Source organism: Nesoenas mayeri (assembly GCF_963082525.1).
Source record: "Nesoenas mayeri genome assembly, chromosome: 1".
Taxonomy (NCBI): Eukaryota; Metazoa; Chordata; class Aves; order Columbiformes; family Columbidae; genus Nesoenas; species Nesoenas mayeri.
The window spans coordinates 189,839,088-189,860,804 of NC_137541.1; the positions used below are offsets into that span (position 1 = coordinate 189,839,088).

The 21,717-nt window shown below is 38.6% G+C and overlaps 1 protein-coding gene across 2 annotated transcripts in view; it reads right to left on the reverse strand.

The window, feature by feature from the left end:
- Positions 1-21,717, reverse strand: part of FRY (FRY microtubule binding protein) — a gene marked incomplete at its 3' end in the record, with an annotated part of 160,306 nt that overhangs the window by 110,211 nt on the left and 28,378 nt on the right. For both annotated transcript variants that reach the window (XM_080363189.1, XM_080363188.1), the window contains exons 2-4: positions 21,485-21,684; positions 8,604-8,657; positions 584-723 (exon numbers count right to left, since the gene is read on the reverse strand). In XM_080363189.1, the coding sequence (XP_080219315.1) occupies positions 584-723; positions 8,604-8,657; positions 21,485-21,684 (394 nt within the window). The remainder of the gene's footprint in view (positions 1-583; positions 724-8,603; positions 8,658-21,484; positions 21,685-21,717) is intronic.

Genomic DNA, 21,717 nt, shown 5'->3' on the forward strand with positions numbered 1-21,717 from the left:
TGTAAATATAGTTTCAAGTAACTGGAAAAACTTTAAATTTGAAGAATACGCCCGTACCAAACTGCCAGATTTCAATAAAAACCAAGACTAGTCTGTCACCTTATCACTGAGGAACAACTGATATCTCAAGAGATCAATATATTTGTTTTGGGGTCTTTACTTTTGTTTGCTTGTTTGTTTTAAGAGCTAAGTCAATGTTGCTAAAGGCCTTTGACTGATTCACAATCTTATGGATTGAGGATAGGTGTATGTGAAATTTCTACACCTAAGCAGAAAGCTGTATTAAAAAAATACTTCAAAGTGCCACAGAATTATTGCCCGCTCACTTGAGTAAAGAAGACAGATACAGTTTATACAAACCAATATTTAAACGACATTACAGCATCCAAAGCAGCAGTAAGAAATAATGTTTGAACTATCAGATACTGCATCCATCTAGAAGCTGAGAGAAGAGTTCCAGGAAGAAGCAGAAAAAAATGACACCTTTCAACCAACTGTAACCTCACAAAAACTGATGGCTGAAATGTAGTATCTTTAATTTAGAATCTATCAATAATGTATGTACGCATATTTAAAATCATACCTTTTAGATTTAGTGCTTGTTCTCGGTCTGTACTCATGAGATTCATCTTCTATGCCATTCTGTCTTTTATACCAATCAAACAAAGTGCGCAGGATAGAGGGCAGACAATATTCTGAAAGCGAGCTCATTGAGCTTATTACCTACGGGGAAAATACAACAAATCAACTGGTGCTCAATTTCCTCCTCCTCCTTAAAAAAAAGAGTCTACTTCCATGGTTAGACATGTTCTTTCCTGTTTTAATTTCATTTCTGAGATCCATGGTACAAGCAGTGACTTAATATTCTGCATTCCCTGTTGAAACATAAGCAGAAGTGCAGTAACAGGCTATATGTCTATAGCGTCTTTCCATTGATGACACTACAATGCATTAAAATTCTCTGTCACAACATACAACACACCAGAAAACTATCTAGTTCTTCAAGGGGCTTATTTCTATTTGTTACATAATGCTGATTTGAGTTTAGACTTCTCTTTTATATAGGAAAATATTTCGTTTCCTGTGTCTTCGTGTGCACAAATAAGTAAAACATAGGTTAAAATCAATCCTTAAAACTTTCTGATTAAACAGCTTTAGTGGAACACTGGAAAAGATTACTGCTCACTCAGTATCAACTCTGTCACCCATTACAGAAATGTTATCGAACATGGTACAACTGAACTATGACTTAAACTTTGTATGACAGGAAACCATAAAATTGCAAAACATGAAAAGATCAAAAGCTAGGGTGAAAAATCCCAGCCCATTATTATACAAGAGGATTATATGGGTATTGCAACTGAATGTTCACAGCTACAGCATTTGTGTGCATTCTAAGAAAACAACTATTTAAAATAGAAATAAATTACTGATCTGGAGATTTGTGACCACCTCAAGATCATGCAGGGCTAGATCCTGTAAAGTGAAGTGCTGAGGTATGTACTTCATGTCAAGTGCAAAGGTTGTGGCATTACCTCTGTCAGGCTTAACCGACTGCTTAAACTTAAGCCAGCACGTTTCAGTGCTCGTGGAACAATAACAGTAGAGTTTAATGTTTCATAAAGGACTAAGCTTATGCGAAGCCTGTGAGTAAGACTGTGGATGACAGTTTAGACTAATAACTCTGACCTGTTTTGCAGCTTTTCTGCCTCAGAATTTAACTAATTCACAGTGATGTTGTGGTCTAAAATTAATAAGACATTTGGAGGATAAAGTAATATTGATTGGATTCAAGTATTATGGCCTAAAATGAAGCACAGAGCACTAGAAAGCTGTAACTGACCCTGTGAAAATAAAGGTTCTATAAAAGTACTATTTCAGGAAAGTTTTCAATCCAGTGTTTCCGATATATTTTTACAGTTGAAATAGGAAACAAGTTTCTGTGGAAGATGGCACGAAGGCACTGCTTGCAGCAGTGACACGAGGCCTTTGTGAAGAATTACAACAGCATCCCAGGCTCCATTACACCAAAGCCTTCAAGCACAAGACTTCAGATAAACACTTGGAAGACATGAACCACCCAGTGTCAGTGCAAACTATTCACTACTGACTCAGGACACATAGAGATTTCAATTGCTTCTCTATTGTTTTCTAAAAATTTTTGGTGTAGTGCTGGTTGTTAATTATGAAAAGCAGTGAAAAACGGTTTGCTGGGTAAGACTAGAACAGACCTAAATATATTCAATCATGTCTTCCTGCAAGTTCACCAACATATATATCAATGCTCTTCTCTACATCCCAGCTATGCAATTTCACTCACCACAAAAAGTCAAAGTGGTTCCTGTTCAGTCTCCTCAAGTCACACCTTCTCTGCTGAATTTACAGTGTGTCTCTTTAATAGGGATAAAAAGTCAATACAGCTTTTTTTTCGATCTTTCTGTCATTGCACTTTTAAGACAGGAAGGAAGGGTGGACTGGGCAAAGACCTGGCTCTCAGGGAGCAGGAAGGGAGGGAAGTCTGGCCAGCGCCTTGGTTACTCAACCCTTTCATTTACTGGAAGTATGTCCAGGAGGGAGATGAATCCCAGCTCTGTGCTGCTCCTGAAAGGGAGTGCACAGATGTACAAGTGTGTCCTTGTTGGACAAATGATCATGTTCTTCCATCATAAATGAACTACCTACTGTATGGCTTAAGGATAAGAAAGCTGCACAAGTATGGAGCTGTTTAAAACTTGTGTTCACAGAGCATTAAATATACTTTATGTAAATGCTTAATATTTATTTTGGACTAATAGACAAGAGTAAACTTAATGAAAATTCCACCCAGATAGTTTGCTACACTTTATATACTTTCATGAAAGTCTTGCTATATTGTCAAAACACAAATACAAGAAATGTTTCCACTAAGAGCAGATAGATGCTGATTATTTTTTTTATTTCACAGACGAATTCCTGCATGCTTTAACAGCAAATAACTGCATTCAATTTCCAATAGTATATTTAATTTCTTGGCTCTGCATTTTTTTCATATAACGTATAAGTCAGCATGTAGATTAAATGTGTATTTTATTGCCATTTTAATAATGCAGAATTGCAATACTTCATTTTCGCACTTTGTTTTGTTTTGTTTTTAATCTCTTATTTGCATAGTATCTGCATATTCTCTCTTCAAATTGTCGTCATGCAGATTCCAAATAATGTACATTAGGAGTGAGATTTTGCACTTTCTATCAATGCTACTGGAGCAGATTTGATGAACATTGTCTTAGCTGTATTTAGGATACTCATAGACATGCAATAAGGTCTTCCTTTCATTCAATATCTTTTCCACATCATGCATTTCTATAACAAAGCCTCATAACTACAAACAATATAGGCTCAGGGAAAGTAACAGCTGCAATGAACCCCCCCTCTCATTGAAATCAACAGCAAAACTCTCATGGACCAGAGTAACGCCAGGATTTCATATGCAATATATGCAACTGAGGAGTTAAAGTTAACATTTTCTGTTCCAAGTTCTCCAAACTGGGGCAGGGGGAAGGTGAAGAGATGAACTGCCATAAGCAGTAATCAAAGCACGTACATGCTCTAATTCTGTTAGATCCTTTGAGACAAACGTTGTTTTTCTGGTAATGACAGATTTCTAGACAAGCCAACTCTAATTGAAAAATCTGTAAAAGGAAACTTTAGGAGCAAGTAATGCAGTTATGTTTGCATGGATCTCCTTCCATTCACACCTTTGTTCTAAGCATTTTTTTGGACACTGCTATGAAATTAAATCTCCCTGGGAACCAATTTTCATTTATGACCTTGGTTTTTCTGAGTAAAAAAATGAGGATTTTTTAATATAATAATTTTGTAGATGGTAATTTCACCTTATTTGCTTATCCATTAGCAATTTTTAGAGCTGTTTTACTGTCTGGATAACAGTTTACATGGAAACTTGTTCATTTCTAGTGTGCATCAGGGTCAGTTCTGAACATGTTACCTTTAATTTTGCCTTCAGATTAACTTCTTTACACATTGCTCGAACCCAAACCTCTGATCAGGAGCCAAAGGTTGTTCTATGACCTGTCAACAACATTCATGATACTTGCTCTGCCATGGGCCCTTCTGCTGGTGAAGGACAATGCCTAAAACGCAGGGAAAGGGAAACCACAATAGGGGCCAAGTGCAGTGCTACTGCAATGATGATGATACCATTATTCATGACATCTAACAAATATAATACTGGATGGGATCAATTATCAACATGTCATTTACCACATTTAGGCTGGTATGAAAAAGGGACACTTACTTATTCATTAGTATGCCACTTAGTGTCTTATTTATATTTGTATTTTTCACACTTTTTACTATTACTTATTTTTGTTTTCCTGGTTTTAGCTTGACCAATTTTTTGTTTCCATCTCCTAAAAGTTTTTAAACACTAAATGGTTTTGCTTTCCAATCTATATTCTCCAACCTAGTCCCATTATAAGAAGAAAGTAGGATAATTAAAACAAGCACAAATTTTTGCGCAGTTTATACTGAAACTCCTGCAGCAGGCACCTCATACATAGTTTCATATGGAAATTAAACCTTGCTGTTAATTTTTCACTTTCATGGCCAAAACATTACATTCATTTTGTATTTTCATACAGAAAAATGTCTGCAGGTTGGTCCAAAATTACACAGTGCCCTTCTTCTGCCTCCAGCAATGTCCCTTCACAGAGCACTTATCTACCACGGTAAGAACAGAAGATACTTCATCAGGGGCTGACAAAAGACTAATAAAAATGTTTCCTTGGGTGAGGATAAGCCTCTTGGATAACTATGGGGTTTTTCACCCTAGCTTTTAATCTTTTCATGTACTGTGTCTTTATGGTTTCCTGTGAAAGGAAGTTTAAGTCATAGTTCAGTAGTACAATGTTTAACAACATTTCTGTAATTGAGAACACAGAGCATGCTAATGCTGGAGCAGTGATGCTCTTTGCCAACAGGCAACTAGAGCTGTCAAACCAGGAACTTTTAAAACGTGATTTTAAATGTACTATAAAGATATTTAAAACCATATGAAAAAAACTACATAGCTTCTTGTATATTATTTTTATATACATGCGCACCTACAAAGGAAAATACAGTCAGTGTAAGGAATCTAGTTTGTTAGTCTAATGGTGAGAGATTCTGCAAGTCAGGATAAGTGAGATGACTTCATACATTGCTCAAGACACTAAGATGAGTCTGAGGAGGGTGATGCAACTGGCTGCCAGACAGAGCCCACAGGACAATACTCTGCCTGGCAGGAGGCACCGACATCCGCATGGAGAGAACCAGCTCTGCCTGTGCGCAGGCAGGTCCTGAGACGCTGGATCCATCACCATCACCACCACCACAACCAGCATTATTCCTAACATGGTGTTTGAGAACAGGCAGGAAAAAATGCTGCTTCTCAGAGAGCCAGAGATGAAGCTGTTTAGGGGAAGTAAGCAATGCTTTCATCGTTGTTTTGAACGGTTTGGGGGTTTCAATGTTAAACCTGATGCTGATTACTCTGAGTAGCTAAACTTTCATTCTGCTCATTGTAAGTTACTGCAAAAGGGTTTTTTTGGCTCTTTTTTTCCACCTCTGAAGCTGACTTGAAATAGGCAATGTTTAAATCAGGTGATGTGTTACTTTTGCTGGTTTTTAATTTACGGTTAGAAGATGCAGCTCAGGTACTTTAAAGTGACTAGTGACCTGGTCACTTCAGCATCACCTCTCAATTTCATTCAAATTGAACAAAGATAATTTTGATAAAGTCCAAAAAAGAAAATGGAGTTTCTTTGACAGTGTGTCACTTTTGATGCCTTAAAATTGAAAGTCAAAGTTATTAGACACCCCTTGAAACTGTTTGTTCATAGGGAGATTCCAATTGCTTCTCTATTGTGTTGCCTTTCCTGGTCTTCCTTCATCCCACAGACTCTTTAAATATATAACTTAAAAACTGAAACTTAAAATCACATGCTCTCTTACTTGGACTTTAGCACCATGTAGAATCATCATCTTCAGAGTTTTCCAGGTAGACTACAACTTCAATATCAGCAAATTTATCCATACTTTCTTGACAAGTTTATAATACTGACATGCTACCATTTGCAAAACAGCCTTATAATACTGAGATGTACTGACCTAATCTACCAAGTGAAACCTGCCAAATAAAGAAAGTCTTTTTGCTCTGTCTTTTTGTCTCCACTCTAGCTGAGTTCTATCAAATCTCTACTGTACATTCGAAATTTTTTAATGAAAATCTAACTACAATTTACCTGATCTAAAATGATTTTGGTAAATATGAACAGGCCCATCAGCCAGGTTCAGGTTCCATCTCCCAATTACAGGCATACATCAGTCCCTAGAGTACTAGAACATCTCAAAGTGATTGTGCTGTTCAAGCAGAAAACAGTGTGAAACTTGAAAAGGGAAACATTCCCAACAACTCAGGCTGAGGTAGACACTTGCAAAACTTCAGTGTGAATAGTTTGGAAAATTTCAAGGAACTGAAAACAAGGTTTTCTGACAGGACATCTCAGGCAATCTCAGCTTTATTGTTTTCTGTCAACTCTACACTCAGGCAGCACTCTAGATATGCAGTTAGAAATATATAAAAATGTTGTGTATAGCAAAATTTGCCTTTGTTTTTTGTCTGCATCTGTTGTATTGTTTGTTCGGGGTTTTTTTCCCCCCAGGATTCAGACTAAATTGCTACAGTAGGAAATACATAGTTGTTCCACTCTAGAAACCATTTCCTGTTCTCATTAAGTGATCTTGATTGAATTGTTCAGTTTGCTGTCTACTTACCAGTAACTTGGAGAAGCATAAGTCTTCCAATTCTTCCTTGCAAAGGGCCACAATTTGCTTAACCATGAATATTTAATCAAATCACGGCCACCCATTACGTGTTTGTTTAACACACTGCAGGAACAGTATCACAAGGTTTGCATTTGGGTGGTTTAATTTGTTTTTCTTTCCCATTTATGTGTGACACTCTTTCCACAGGAAGGAAAAAAATACATATATATATAAAATTAAGGTCAGAATACCACAAAAAAATTCATTAGGCAGCTGAGGAGTACTGACAAAGCGGGCTCCTTCAGGCTGCAGCGGGCGCTGCCCTGCGGGGTCTCTGTGGTCAGCAAGGCGGGCAGGGTGCAACGCAGAATTCCTGCCGCTCGTGCTGGCTCTGAACAGCCCTCTGAGCAGGCAGCCCCTCCCCGAGGAGCAGCTACAGAAACATCTAGAAAGTGTTGCTTTGTCAAGCTAAAATTATGAAGTGAGCCTTTGTAAGCACCAGTGGGGTCTCACATAGCAGCTCTGGTTTGGGTGCCATGTATCTCAATATGTGTTAAATTCATTTGAGGTTCCAAAGTCCTACTCGTACCCGACTGCTCTCCCGAAGTTCAGATCATCAATACGGTACCTGCAGCTTATGGCATCAGCCACAGCTGCTTTCAGAGTTGTTGCTGTTGCTGCTGCTTCTGCTGTGTCTTTCTGTCCTGTATTCCCAGCACAGCTGGCAGCACAGCTGTGCGGGCAGCCATGGAGGTGGCAGCAATGGTGACAGCAATGGTGGCAACAATGGCAGCTCAGGCAGGAATGGCAGAGCAGCAAATAACTTCACTGCTTATGATACAACTTGGGTTTATGTTTGCTCTTGTGAATGAGTTTAGTAAGCTTTGGCACTCTTTATGCAACCTAAACTCCTTAACACTTACCATTCTTTACCTCAAAAATAGGTTACTTATGTAGGAATTTTCTCTAGATGCCCCCTCCCCTTTTGTTTTTAAGAAACAGACTGCTGACAAAAACTAATTTTCTTATGCCGTCATTAAAAGGTGTGTATACTGCTGTTGGTTTTATTTTTATACTTGTCTCATTTCCCTTACATAACCAATTTATTAATGTAATGCCAGACACAAATTCCATTCTATTAATTACAAATTTACTGTTTTATTAAATAAAATCTAATTTATGATATAAATTCTATTTTAAATTATTTTCCTCTGTCAACCGTTTTTCTCTAATTATTATTTACCTTGTCATATATAGGCATTTATCTTGACAACTGAATTTATGCTTAATTTTAAATACAACAGGTTGGCACAGGCTATGTGACGTGTAGCACACATGTAAGTCATGCTGGGTCACAGATACAGAGACAAAATAGACTGATGAGACTGATGGCAATGACAATGATTCTAAAGGCTCTCACATTAACCATACAAGAAACCCCACAAAAGGAAGATTGAAGGCCACATGCCTGTTTCAAAAACCATGTATTCTGAAAAGATACCAAGTTTGCTTCAAAACCTCCGTCAGGGAAAACAGCCAGGAAATAATACATTTGCCTAATACACTCTAAAAAGCAAGAGGTTAATAGAAAAAGAATATTCAGCTTGAAAACAATGGAAAAGTCCTCCTAATTTAAAATCAAGGATGGTTAGGCAAAGCACTCATCACTCTGCCAAAGTGCGTTGAGAGATATTGCTTTTGCAGTATTCAACAACAGCATAAGGTCACTAAACTGCCTTTCAAGCATTTGTCCTACAGCCTGAGGAACAGAAATAATGTAATTTCAAGTGTCTTACTTGATCAAACTGGGGGTCTTCTCCTCGTTGCAAAGATTTGGTCAGTGGCTTCTCCTAAAAGAAAAGATATTAAATATGTATTACTTAACATCAATACTATGAGATATTCCAGGAAGATAACTGTGGAAAAAATGGCTGTAATAGCTCCACCCCCCCAAAAAAAAGAAGGAGAAGAGAAAGGGGAGGGGAAAGGAAAGAAAGAAAGGAAAGGAAAGGAAAGGAAAGGAAAGGAAAGGAAAGGAAAGGAAAGGAAGGGAAAGGGAAGAAGGCATTTTTTTAATAGAAGCAAATTTTCAGGATATATTCTCAGAATATCTGAGAAGGCCAAAGGGAACTGCCCAGCTCAGAAATCTGAGTCCCCACATGTGAACATCGATTCACCTTTACAGCTTTCTTTGCCAAGCAGGCTCAATTTCTGAGGCATGTAGAAGTACAGTTCAGGATTCTAGATATAAGCAACAGTATACAAAACATGAATCTCTTAAATCACAATTAAAATAAAGAATACACGAAGGCAGATGACAGTCTGACAAATATGTCACCGTCATGGTCACGATTCCTCACTACTCTTGCTGGTGTCTGAAATGTGCCAGTGCCTTATTCTTCTGTAAATCACGCATCTTTCTTCTGCTACAGCTGCAAGATTGGGCCTCTCCCACCAGCTCAGCATGAGATTTGCTGTTCAGCTTTCAGCAAACTATTACACTCATCAGCATCTGTTAATGTATCAGGCAAAATACCATCACTGCCAGGGGATGAGAGACACAAAACAAAGAAATCTGTAAAACCGCTAAGACAATGGAATGGAAAGAATTGAGGCAGTCCGAAGATTTCTATTATTTAATGTTTCTCTCTGGAGAAAATGTTTTCCAGTATAATCTGCCGACTGATTTTGAAATTAATTATGCTTATCCACTTGTAATGCCAGCTGGCAAGGAGGGTGGCTGCAGGGTGACCGCAGTATCCCCTGACTACCTTCCAAATAGAAAAATCAACAAAATGTTTTCTACTGCGTCACTGATTTATCCAGGACGGTCATTAATATTTTTCATTGTCACTCTAAAGTGACTCCTCCAGGTTACACTGAGGGCACAACAACTACTAATTAGAACTTTATGAGAGATTGTTGGTAATGAACAGACACAGTGAAATCTTGTAGCTCAGAATCAGATGCGTGACACCACCCCACCTGTGTCCCCCTCAGTCAGTAACTCAGTGCTACCCTACCTAGTCCTGTCCCATGGGAGGACAATACTTCTTTTGTCTATTGTTGCACACTGAAAAGGATGGCAGATAATATTTCAAAAGTAGTGTTCAACTTATTCCAGAGGAAAAAGATTCTTGAGTTTTCCTGGACAAATTAACGCAATTAGTGCAGTTTAGGAAAAAAAACAAAAACAAAAACAAAACAACAACAACAACAAGAAAAAACAACAAAACTAACAGACAATCTTTTTCTTTTCTTTTTAATTAAATATCTGATTCTATCACTGAAGACTTGTGTTACCACAGAGAAGAAGTTTCTTACAGTCTGTTTCAATAAAAAGTGCTTCAGCATCCAGAAGCTTTGTGTTCCTGTGCCTGACACTGCAATGCTTGGCTCTCAGAGAAGTATCTAAAACCCTGCAGGAATGCATTCAGTGTTTCAGGCAGAAATAAGGTATGGGATTCTTTGTCACATGCTTATCTGTAAAGTGGACACAATTAAACAAGACGAATCATGTTCTGGGAACTCAGGTCTGGGACTGCAATCCTGCAAATGTCTCAGTCACCTGTCCCTTGTCTCTGGAAGCACACAGACCTCACAAATAACTTCAGTTTCTGATGATGATGTTCCCCAGGGGATACGCTTCTGAGGTAGTGAAGATCTCTCCATTTTGAGAAGGTAAAATAACTCATCTCTTGCCCTCTTATAGGCAACTAGACCAGGGCTTCCCAAACTGTGATACATTCAACTAAGGAAACCATTCACAGGCTGTGCAACAGACCTGGTGGCAGCAGAAGGCAGCAGGGATGGAGATCAGCCAAGGACACCTAGCAAAAGCCAGGGAAGGTTCTGCTACCTTAACTTCTCAATGTCTCCAGCCTAGGGCTTTAACTGAGGCCTTTTTCTTCCCTTCATCCCATCCTGCGTCTACTGCTGTTCGTGCCAAATGCCCTCTCCTTGTGCTCCTGCCAGGCAGCAGCTGCTGCTGCAGCTGCCTCTGCCTCCCTGTCCTCCCCCGGCTGGGCTGCTGCTCTCGCTGCTTTTCCTTTGAGTCTTCTCCGGTGTAGTGCAGCCACTGTCCCTTTCTGCAGCCACTGTCCCTTTCTGCAGCCACTGTCCTGCCTGCGGCCACAGCACCCACGGCTCAGCCTGGTGGGACTCATTCAGACCCTGGGCAGCCCAGTGTCTCTGCACATACCCGCCACCCGGGAGTGGGGTGCCCATGGCAGAGCAGCTCATTGTAGCCCTGCGGTTAGTGGCAATAACCACAGAAAATTGTATTTGGCGCTTGGAGATTGAAGAAAACTCAAAGTAGAAGCTATTCCCTTTACTACTAATGATGAGTACTGAAGAGGTAATGAACTGAATAAATATGAAGGGCCAGACACAAATATGGTTTTTTGTGTCTAAGTGCTCCTAAAATATAAAAGAATCATAGAATCACAGAATCATTTCAGTTGGAAGAGACCCTCAGGATCATCAGGTACAACCATAACCTAACTCTAGCACTAAACCATGTCCCTAAGAACCTCGTCTAAACACCTTTTAGACACCTCCAGGGATGCTGACTCCACCACTTCCCTGGGCAGCCTGTCCCAATGCCTGACAACCCTTTTCGGGAAGAAATGTTTCCTAATGTCCAATCTAAACCTTCCCTGGCACAACTTGAGGCCGTTTCCTCTCATCCTCTCTTGCTACTCAGATGATTGCTTGCATGATGAGTGTAACAAGTGACCATGTCAGGAAGACACTGCTGAGTAAATCCATGGACAGCTCAGCCACGTGCATGCGCTTCAGGTGTCCTTCGAAAACAGCGTTTTTTTCTTTATACAATCATTTCTTCTCATCTACTGTAAACAATTTGCCTATTCTAGACCACTTAGTTCTGATATACTTACAAATCTTAGCATTTCATTTTATACAACACTTTCAACATCGTTGTTATGGCAGCTACTATATAAAATATATTTATATGCATGGTAGACATTTTAATTATATACCAACGGTCCAGGACTGGTGAAGACAAAGTTAAAAGGTCTAATAAAGTGAAATTGCCTCTGAGTAACAGATTCCATAGCAGTCTGTTTACCCTGGAGATATGCTTAAAGTATGTTTAAAAAATCTTAAAAATGTTTTCAGCTTCAAGGCACTACTTTTTTTTTTTTTTTAGTTTTCTTCCCCACCCAATTCAGAAATGGCAAAGAGGCCCTTTTCTACTACAAGTTGACTCTCTTTGAGTCTCTGTAGCTATAATACATTCTACAGAAATGTCTTCGCAATCTCGGATGAATAGGCAGGTTGAATTTGGAGCCAAAGCCTACAATGACAAAATACGAATAAATAAAGTTTTGAACTATCTGAAAGAGCCCGTAGCTTTCTGGGCTATAAAAAACATCAGAAAATTTCGGAAGAATGTACTCTCAATAATAACATTTCCATTTTTCATCAGTAAGTTAAACATCCTTATTTCTTGTTTGAAGTGTTGCCTTCAATTGTGTACTCTGTATTTGTTCACACTGGAAACTCCCATGATATGAACACACGTTAGAGATAAGGAGTACAAATCAGCAAAGAAAATTTTGCATTTAATCTTTGAAGCTACTGTTTTTCAATATAACTCTTGAAGCTTTTTGCATCGCCAATGCTTACAAAACAAAATGCTGACCTAAAAATTAATTTCCTTCCTCTGCCTTATTGCTGTTGGGAAAACACTAGCAGAACATAATAAAATAGAATAAATTGAATGTGCAATGGCAAATGTGTATTTTATCACATTTGCACACATTAACTAAATATAATATTTATAATTTATCTCAAAAATAAGATATCAGTCAAACCCCCTATTCACATAGGCACACTAAAATATTTCTCCAGGGACTATTAGGTCTCTTTAACGGCTAATATATTAATGCTTTTTCAGGGCTGCTACACAAATATAATTGGGTAAATTTACAGAGGAATAGCTTTCCCTGACCACCTGTCATAGAACTGAGTGGTCAGGGAAACATGAAAACAAAAGGATGTTGTAGTGCCTATTAAGCTTCACTATGTCACCATAATGGTATATAATGCCCCTAAAAGTTATTTCTAACCTCAGCAACCATTAGGCACGTTATTCCTACTGAACTACCACTGCAGACTGTATTACTGACTGAGATAAACCACTTTGTTTTGTAAGAGCAGGGAGAATGCACGGATATTTTGACACAAAATGTAACTTCTGCACTGCAAGCTAAAAAGCAGCCACGGTGAGTTGTCTGCTGGGATGGAAGAGCTACCTGAAGGGAACAGCAGAAGAATGGACCTTTCCATGTAAAATAGAGTAGACATAGAACATATTCAACTACTACAGCTAAAATATATACAAAATGCTTGTAAGCACAGTCTTAAGCACCAAAAAGTCCCCATATGTAATTCTGTCCTGCTTAGGATAAATCATCACGTAAGCCCCAAAATAAATTAAACATCTTTGTATTGTATTCTTTTTAGCAGGAAGGGAAGGTGGTGTTTTGTAGGAAAAGGTCTGCTCCAAAAATAGCTGGATAAAACATGCTAAATTTTTAATTTTGCCATTGGTTATTTTGCACAAAGATCAGAAAACATATCACTGTCAATCTTGTGCTGGTGTGGTGTGTAAGGCCGTCTCTGTATCACACAGGACAAAATGCCACAATGCCAATTTGCTTCCAAAGGCTGGGCAGGCAAAACTGTATTCTGCGGAGGAGCACCTGCCCTTCAGACGCAGCTGCCCCACCAGCCTGTTCCTCTGAAGGGGCCGGTTTGTCCCTCTGGTCCCTGCCCCATTTGGGCTGGGGCTCTGCTGATCCTGCTTGGAGCGTGTCCATGCAGCTGAACCTGCAAGTGTTTGCTTCTTTTTTCCCCTCTCAAAAATGGATAGAACAGTCTATGGTCCCATAAAAATACTGTTGTACTGAAAATAGTTCTAAACTTCCTGGGAAATAATTTTCATCTCTCATTTTTTACTATTGGGGAATTCCAGCCCCACCCCACGAAGACTAGTTAATTTATACCTAAGCAATTAAGAAAGTCGAGTTTTTTGACTCAGAATCACAATCTGCTTACTCTGATAGTTTCTCAAATGTCCCCACCTGGAACTTCTATGAAACAGGCAATTAGTGTTCTGTTTTCACAGCCGTTCTTTGCAAGTCAGCGGGTCCTCGTGCATGAAAATATAAATTGCCAGTTCAGTGGATGACAACAGAAACTATGGTTTCTCTTGTTGCTCTGCTCAGCAACAAATGGCTGCTAAAGACCTCTTTTAAAAAAAGACTCTGTCAGTGACCATAGTATACAGATAGTAAAATAAACAGAAAGGGGCATTTCCTTTATTAACCTTTGAAATGCTAAGCATGCACCAAAAGGAAATTCTAAATGCAAACATGATTCAAAAATATATGATAATACAGCTTCAAGAAAATACCACATATGACAAAATTATAGACTTCAAAAATGTTACAGAAAACTCTGATGAACTTCATGTAGCTTTGGAAAATTAAGTAAAAAAGCAATGTTAATTGTACATGGTATTTCATATGGAGAAGTAAACCATATTTTAATTGGATGTGAAATACATGTAAAAATATTCTACATCTCTCGTAAATTTTTATTTTAGCTAGCTCAGGTCAAAAACATACTTGTCATTATATTTATCGCATAAAAATAATGAAAGGTGCGTGTTTAGAAGACAGGTTCAGTATTACTCAGTCTATTCTCCATGCAATTGCTCTTATCTTTGTCACCGCTCTTCTGTTTTGCTCACGTGGAAAACAATGTGCCCAGCATTACTGTACTGCTGAACACAAAACTGTGTAAGAAGACAACAGTTCAGCTTCAAATACAGGTTTTCAGTCACTGGCTCTGACTCTTGCTTCTCTGGCATCCATATCATGTAGTGTTCTGCTTATGGCATCCCATCAGGTATTACAGGCTGATTTTTGTCTTACTATTACATTCTCTGCAAAAGGCAACTTTTACATATGCTGTCTACCAACAAAATTTAAATGCGGGCAGTCAGGAATTTTGGTCATGAAAATGTTTACTCTGATGTAACTGATGTATCAGAAAAAATGGCCAAATGAGCCAAAGACATAGCAAATTAATTTTCAGAACTAATACTACACAGAAGTGAAGTGGAGTAAATTCCAAGTGGCCTAAAAAAGAAGCAAACCCACTGAATTAGAGATTGCTTCCCAAGACATAAAAATGTTTCTCCATAACAGGAAAAAGAACATGTTCAAAATACAGACACCTAGAGCAAGCTATACTCCATAAAAACACTATTTTCACCTTGCTCTCAACATGAAGCCAGGAAGAAGGCTTTCTGGAGTCATCCTCTAATCATTTATGATACTGTGTATAAGGCTTCAGTCAAGAGGGGTGTCATGAGAGGCAGTATGACAGTCCAAGATCTTTCATCTATGAGCCTGTGGGACTGGAATAAACATGATGCTTTGAAAAAGCATTTGATATAGTGATTCATATGTAACTTATTTTTAGCATTCTAAGAACAATAGACTATGGAGATCTGGACTTACTCATCCACGTAAGACCTTTGCATGAAACTGTTATCCAAAGCCCTGTTTCAGCTGTTTGCCGATGTGGTTCAGCTAGGTAGTTTTCATCAGCCAATATACATATTTAAAAAATCTCTACGATGAGAAGGTTTTTGTGACAGCAGAAACACTGAAAGATCCAGTGGTAAATTAAATAGATTTAGGAGACTAAGTCACTACAGTCAAAAGCATGTGACTTGAATGTTACTGTTCTCTCCTTTCCATCTCTGACATTACTTCTGAGAGCTGGTGAAGAGGGTGAGAGATGGGCTTCCCTGACCTGGATGTACCCTGATCAAGGTCAGGTTGGATGGGGCTTTGAGCAACCTGGTCTAGTGGAACACGTCCCTGCCCATTGCAGGATGGTTGGAACTAGATGGTCTTTAAGGTCTCTTCCAACCCAAAGTATTCTGTGACTCTATGATTTAGTACAACTTTGTTCCCTAAACAGGTAAGTTAAATGACACCTCAATCCTATATGCAAAGAGTTTTACTCCAATTGATTTATGATGAGGAAAGTTATATCTTCTGTGCAAGAAAGACACAGTAACAAATGCAGGAAGCGTGTTTTGTTTCTTGTTTTTGTTTATTTTCCTGTAGAGAATGGGGGACGGACAGCTTCCCTCTTGAGCTCACCACATTCTCCAAGTTATTATGACAGCACCGTCCTCACCTTCAGTGAAGCCTCCTGCACACAGTGAGAGCAATGCTATGAGGATTTAGGGGATTTCTGTGTTCCAAGCAGTGGATGAGGTTCCTTCTTTTAGTATATTTACACAGAACTGGTAAATTGCTATAAAAGCAGGGAGGTTGGGAAGGGTGGGAAAGTTTCCCACATTTGTGAGCCATGGGAATGAAAATATAGGATTGGCACCAGACCCAGAGGTATAAAAAAGTAAAATGCAGAACGCATGTCTGGACGCAGACATCCAGAAGACCCTCTGACCAGGCAGGACAGGAATCCTACCAGCTACCAAGTGCTGAGACATGGCTGCATGACAGAGACTCACAGTTGCTTCTGGTACAGAACTGCCCCTGATCCCACTCTTTGCCCAGTATCCCAACCTCCATGGGAAGCACTAAGCAGGACATGCTTCAGTTACTGTGAGGCGAGCTGCTGAGGTGCTTATAGAACAATAGAATCACACAGAATGTCAGGGCTTGGAAGGGACCTCAAAAGATCATCTAGTCCAATCCCCCTGCCGGAACAGAAACACCCAGATGAGGTTACACAGGAATGTGTCCAGGCGGGTTTTGAATGTCTCCAGAGTAGGAGACTCCACAACCCCCCTGGGCAGCCTGTTCCAGTGCTCTGTTACCGTCACTGAGAAGTTTCTTCTCATATTTAAGTGGAACCTCCTGTGTTCCAGTTTGTATCCATTGCCTCTTGTCCTATCATTGGTTGTCACCGAGAAGAGCCTGGCTCCATCCTTGTGACACTCACCCTTTATATATTTATAAACATTAATAAGGTCACCCCTCAGTCTCCTCCAAACTAAAGAGACCCAGCTTCCTCAGCCTTTCCTCATAAGGGAGATGCTCCACTCCCTTAATCAATATTAATGATGAGTGACAGAATCCTTGAGTGACACAGAGGTGCCTAGGGACAGATGACAATGGGAATCTGGCATGTTGGCAGCATTTATAGAGGAAGGTCCTAGCGAGGATGCTTGTATGGGTTAAAATGAACAGCATTTTCAATATATACCTACATAAAGTTACTAAAATATTAAGTTGTCTTCAATTTATCTGGGCATAGACATATGGAGTGGACAGACAGAACAGAGTAAGGCAGTTCTGCTTTTGTCTCTTCCATGACATTACTTGTTTCTTATAGTAACTCTTGTTTGTGCACTGTGAATAAACAGGAGTCCAAAGGCCCTGTGTATGCCAAACTATTCAGGAGGACTGAAAATGTAAAAAATACATAATGCAAATGTGTGTCATTATAGATGACAACAAAGGAGCCATTCCTCTTGTGATGCAGCTGGAATTTTAGCCCATGTAAAACAGAAAATTCTACATTACAGCTGTATGATAAAACTGCTTGGTATTATTATAGCCAACATAAATCTTACTGGTTATCACAGCCTGGTGCTTAAAAACAACAACAAAAAAACTTCTGCTTGTTTTTCTTCCAAGTCTGTTCTTAGCATATTTCTTCTGTAATGCCTGAAGAAAGTGAAGCCTAGTTTAAAGCTAAGTGGACAGCAGTGCCACTAAACACATTAGTTGTTCAGTCTTCGCAAAACCAAACTTGATTATTCTTGTCCTTTCAGAGTCTTTCTAACCACCTATTGGGCTGTTATCACCAGCCCTGCTTTGAAATAGGTCTATTTTTTAATGTCTTTGAGCTTGTAACGAAAGGAAAGTAATAAATACACTGGTATCAACCGCATAGCTGTTTTCAGTTTTTTTCCCCTGGTGGGTGGGATAAAACCTACCTAATAAAAGGAGAAACTGATAGGCAGAATACATGAATATGTTGATATGCCCAATCCTATAATGAGCAAATTCTGTTCTTGAGTTCAGTATTCAGAGAGATCCTGAATTTAGACAAGCTCAGGAAAAGAAGATGCTTCCTGGACAAAAGCATAATGAAAGTTTACCAACAGCTAAATTAACCATTTACCACTGTAAATGCCTGTAGCTCACTATGTTTTATCAATGTCTACAGCTGTGTGTAAGTACTGCTGAATGCTGTATTTAAAGATTAGGCTGATCGGTATGCACAGGATGAATTATTACCCTAAGTGATAATCAACAGTCCTAAAAAGGGAACTATTTTCTGAGTCTCTTCCTTACAGTGTTAAGATGCTTAAATAATTTCATTATCTGAACTGGCAAAAATATTTCCCTGGCTTCCTCATTCTAGCTTCACTTTAAGGTCACCATTGCTTGAAAAAAATCAGTAGTAATAAAATATCAAATTGTGTTTGTAAGTGAAGCACTGCAAAGAAGATTTGCAATATAAACTGATAAAAATGTAATAGGAATGTAATCAGCTGTGAAAAAAGCTCTGCAGGAGAAGTTCCTAGTATTCATTATAAAGTAGAACAATTATTTACAGAAAAGAGGTAGGAAATTATTAAAGGTTATCAAGAAGAAATTATTTGCATTTCATTTATGTGAATTTAATTTCGTAAACTGGTAAATCTCTTTTAATTAATTCTGCTGTCAAATACCTTTCATTTGGATTAATATAACACGACAATCTGGTGCAGTAGTTTAACCATTAAAAATTAGCCACATAACTGTGACCTTAATGCAACCATTGAAATGTTTGTCATATTTCAGAGACTCCAAAAAGGTGAAAAAAATGACCTGGAATTCCACAGAAAATATTATCCGGACAAAGTAAAAAAACGCCACATGTGGAAACAAAAGGTTTCCATTCCAATTTGTTGAAGACTTAGCAGTAGATAGTCGACCTTAGAGTCATACCTAGGAAATGTTAACTGGGAATGCACTTTTAATGACGATCGCTGCCAAATCCAGTAACCAAAATGTCAAATCAGATTGAGTGGAGAGCCAAGGCAGCAGGAGGGGTAGGTGACGTGTGCTCTGCCTTCGCTGCCGCTGGAATCCTGCTCTCCCAGCCAAGATTCGATGGGACTGCAGGAGGGGTTGGTACTGTGCTGTGCAAAAATGTTTTGTGCCTTGCTACCATCTGCAACTCATGGCGGGACACAATCCTGGTTTTCCACCACAGTTATGAGATCACTGTAATTTACAGTTGGGCTCTGTGTACATTGCAAAATAAAGAGATGGATACATCAAACAGGCACATGGAACCCAAAGAAACTGAGAGAAAAATCCATAAAAACAACAGTAATGATAAACAGAAAGGATAAGTAGGCAAAATGTGTGTATGAAAAGAAATATCTAGGTAAAAAAATACATCAGTAAGTTTTTAATCCCATAGTAACTTTAGAGCTTGAAAATGAGCTAGACTTTGTGACAAAAGAAAGGAAAAAGCAATTACATTATAAACAGATCATTTTAGCCTCTCTAAAAGATATCTTAAGTATTCATCACTCATTATAAAATTAAACTGTCATGTCTTGTAATGACTTGGAGAATTCAAGCTAGAAACACCTCGGTGTTAGAGCACTTTGCATGTTTGATTTTCTTTGAAGTACATTTGAGTTTAATTGGAGCAGAATCTTCAAAGAGCTCACCATTTGACTACCTATTGTGAAAAAAGGCCAAAGGGTGCCTCTGCACCACCAATTTATAATCTTTGTCTTGCAAATCCTCCAGACTTGCTGGTCACAATTCTAGTCAGTAGAGTAGAAATGTGGGAACAAAGCTGCTGAACATCCAACAGCTACCCCACAAAAAGGGTGGACGTAAATTCTTAGCCATTATTCCAGCATAATTTTTGCCATTTTCTTTGTCACATCCTTCTTTACAACCTAATTATTTCAAGATCATTTTGACTGAATGTCTACAAAAACCTGCTTACCCATTTGTCACAGTCACCCTCAAAGAGCAGAATGACGTGACTTGTAAGTCCTATTAGTATTAATAAGACGTGAGTATGTCACTGAATTATTGTTAGTGTCTCATGGTTAGACCCCTGTAAGAAATAGGTTCTGAAAATGTTGACAAGGTGACATTGCAGTCTCCTGTCATATTATTACAATCTGCGTTGAATTTACCAAATAAAATTTCACTGAACCACCTCTGGAATAAGATAAGATCAACATTCTGATATTTATAGTTTCACAAAGCAACAAAAATAATAGATCAAAACCCAACAACTCAAAATCAACGTAATGCAAGGTGAAATGGGAATAAGCCAGGGTCACTGGTTCGTATCTATGAAATATTACATGAAATGCAGAGGTTAGTGTTTAGAACAACAGAAATGCCACAAGGAAATTATGCTCTCAGTCCTGATCTTCCCATTGTTCCCCTGATCTTGTCAAGGAATTTTACAACCCATTTTGTCTTAAAATTTTAAAGATCTTCACTGTGCATCACATGAAGACTGGATGGTAACAAATAGCTGCTGGCATTCTTCTTAAAGGACCTACACTATGACTGTCAGTTTATTCTACTTTATGCAATTTGGAGGAGATTCATGAAAGAAGAATAAATGGGATCTTTGTCCAAATATTCCTACCTGTCAGCTTTTTTTGTGTTATTCATCTCACAGCTACCTAACGTTTCAGAGGAAAACCTGGAAAAACTTTCCAAGCATCAAGTGCTTCTGAATCAAGACAACCTTAATCTTACTGTTCAGAACATCCAGACCTGAAAATAGGGAACAAAGTACTCTATATTGTGCTTTGTAACAAAAATATAATAAGATATTATACAAATTCTCTTACAGCTCAGAAATACAGGGTTTTAAAAATTATTATTTTTACCGTGTCAGAACTAAAATATAGGATAAAGAACTGTTCTTCTCTAATCAAAATAACAACAATGTATTTAAAATATAGTCTCAAGTTAAAACAGCAGACTCCCAGAAGTTCAGTTGCATAAGGCAATTTGCAACAGACACACCTGTATGTTAAACTTGCCCAAAATATAAATAATGGCAGTTCTCTCCCTGTACAAGACCTTGTAATGCAGCTCCTTTTTCAAATGTTGCGTGCTTTTTTCTATCTGAAAAATAGGTGCTGTAGCACTTCACTGGATTATGAAACCTGCTACTGTCTACTAAAATAAGAACCAGCAGTGCTACTCATTTTCATGTTTTAGCTGAAAACCAGTCATGTTCAGAAATACTTTTTTTATCATATTTCAGCATTTTCTAATCTATTTTGACTCCAGTGACCACCCTCCCAGCAGTGAAATCTTTGCTGGCTGACATCCCTTCTGCCTCTCAGTCACATTAACACATGCCCATATTGCAAAGAGAAATAAAATAGTCATTCCTTTTCATGTCACCCCTTTGGCATATCTTGCATACCGCTGCCCACTCCCACAACCTATTGCCATAGTAGCGTATCTTACAGTTTGGGAAACACTATCAAACTCCAACGCAGATTACAAGCAAAATATTCTGCATTGCATAGCAAGCAAGCCTGATTTAAAAATAAATTCAAAGTAAAGTACATATGTAGTTAGAGTTTCTTTTTACTCACCAGAGGTTCTGCCATGATGATGCGAATCTTGCGTTCAGCCTGAGTAGTGAAGTTAACAAACAAGCTCTTCAGGACATATTCGCCTGGTTTACTGTCTGGGTCAACATTGATAGGCAACATGGCTGGAGGTCCTTTTTCCCTCTGTGTACCAGAAACAGGTGGAATGGGTGGCTTGATGTATCCGTTACCAACTGGAGAAGCTGAAATGTAGAAAAGTCACTTTTACTTGTGGA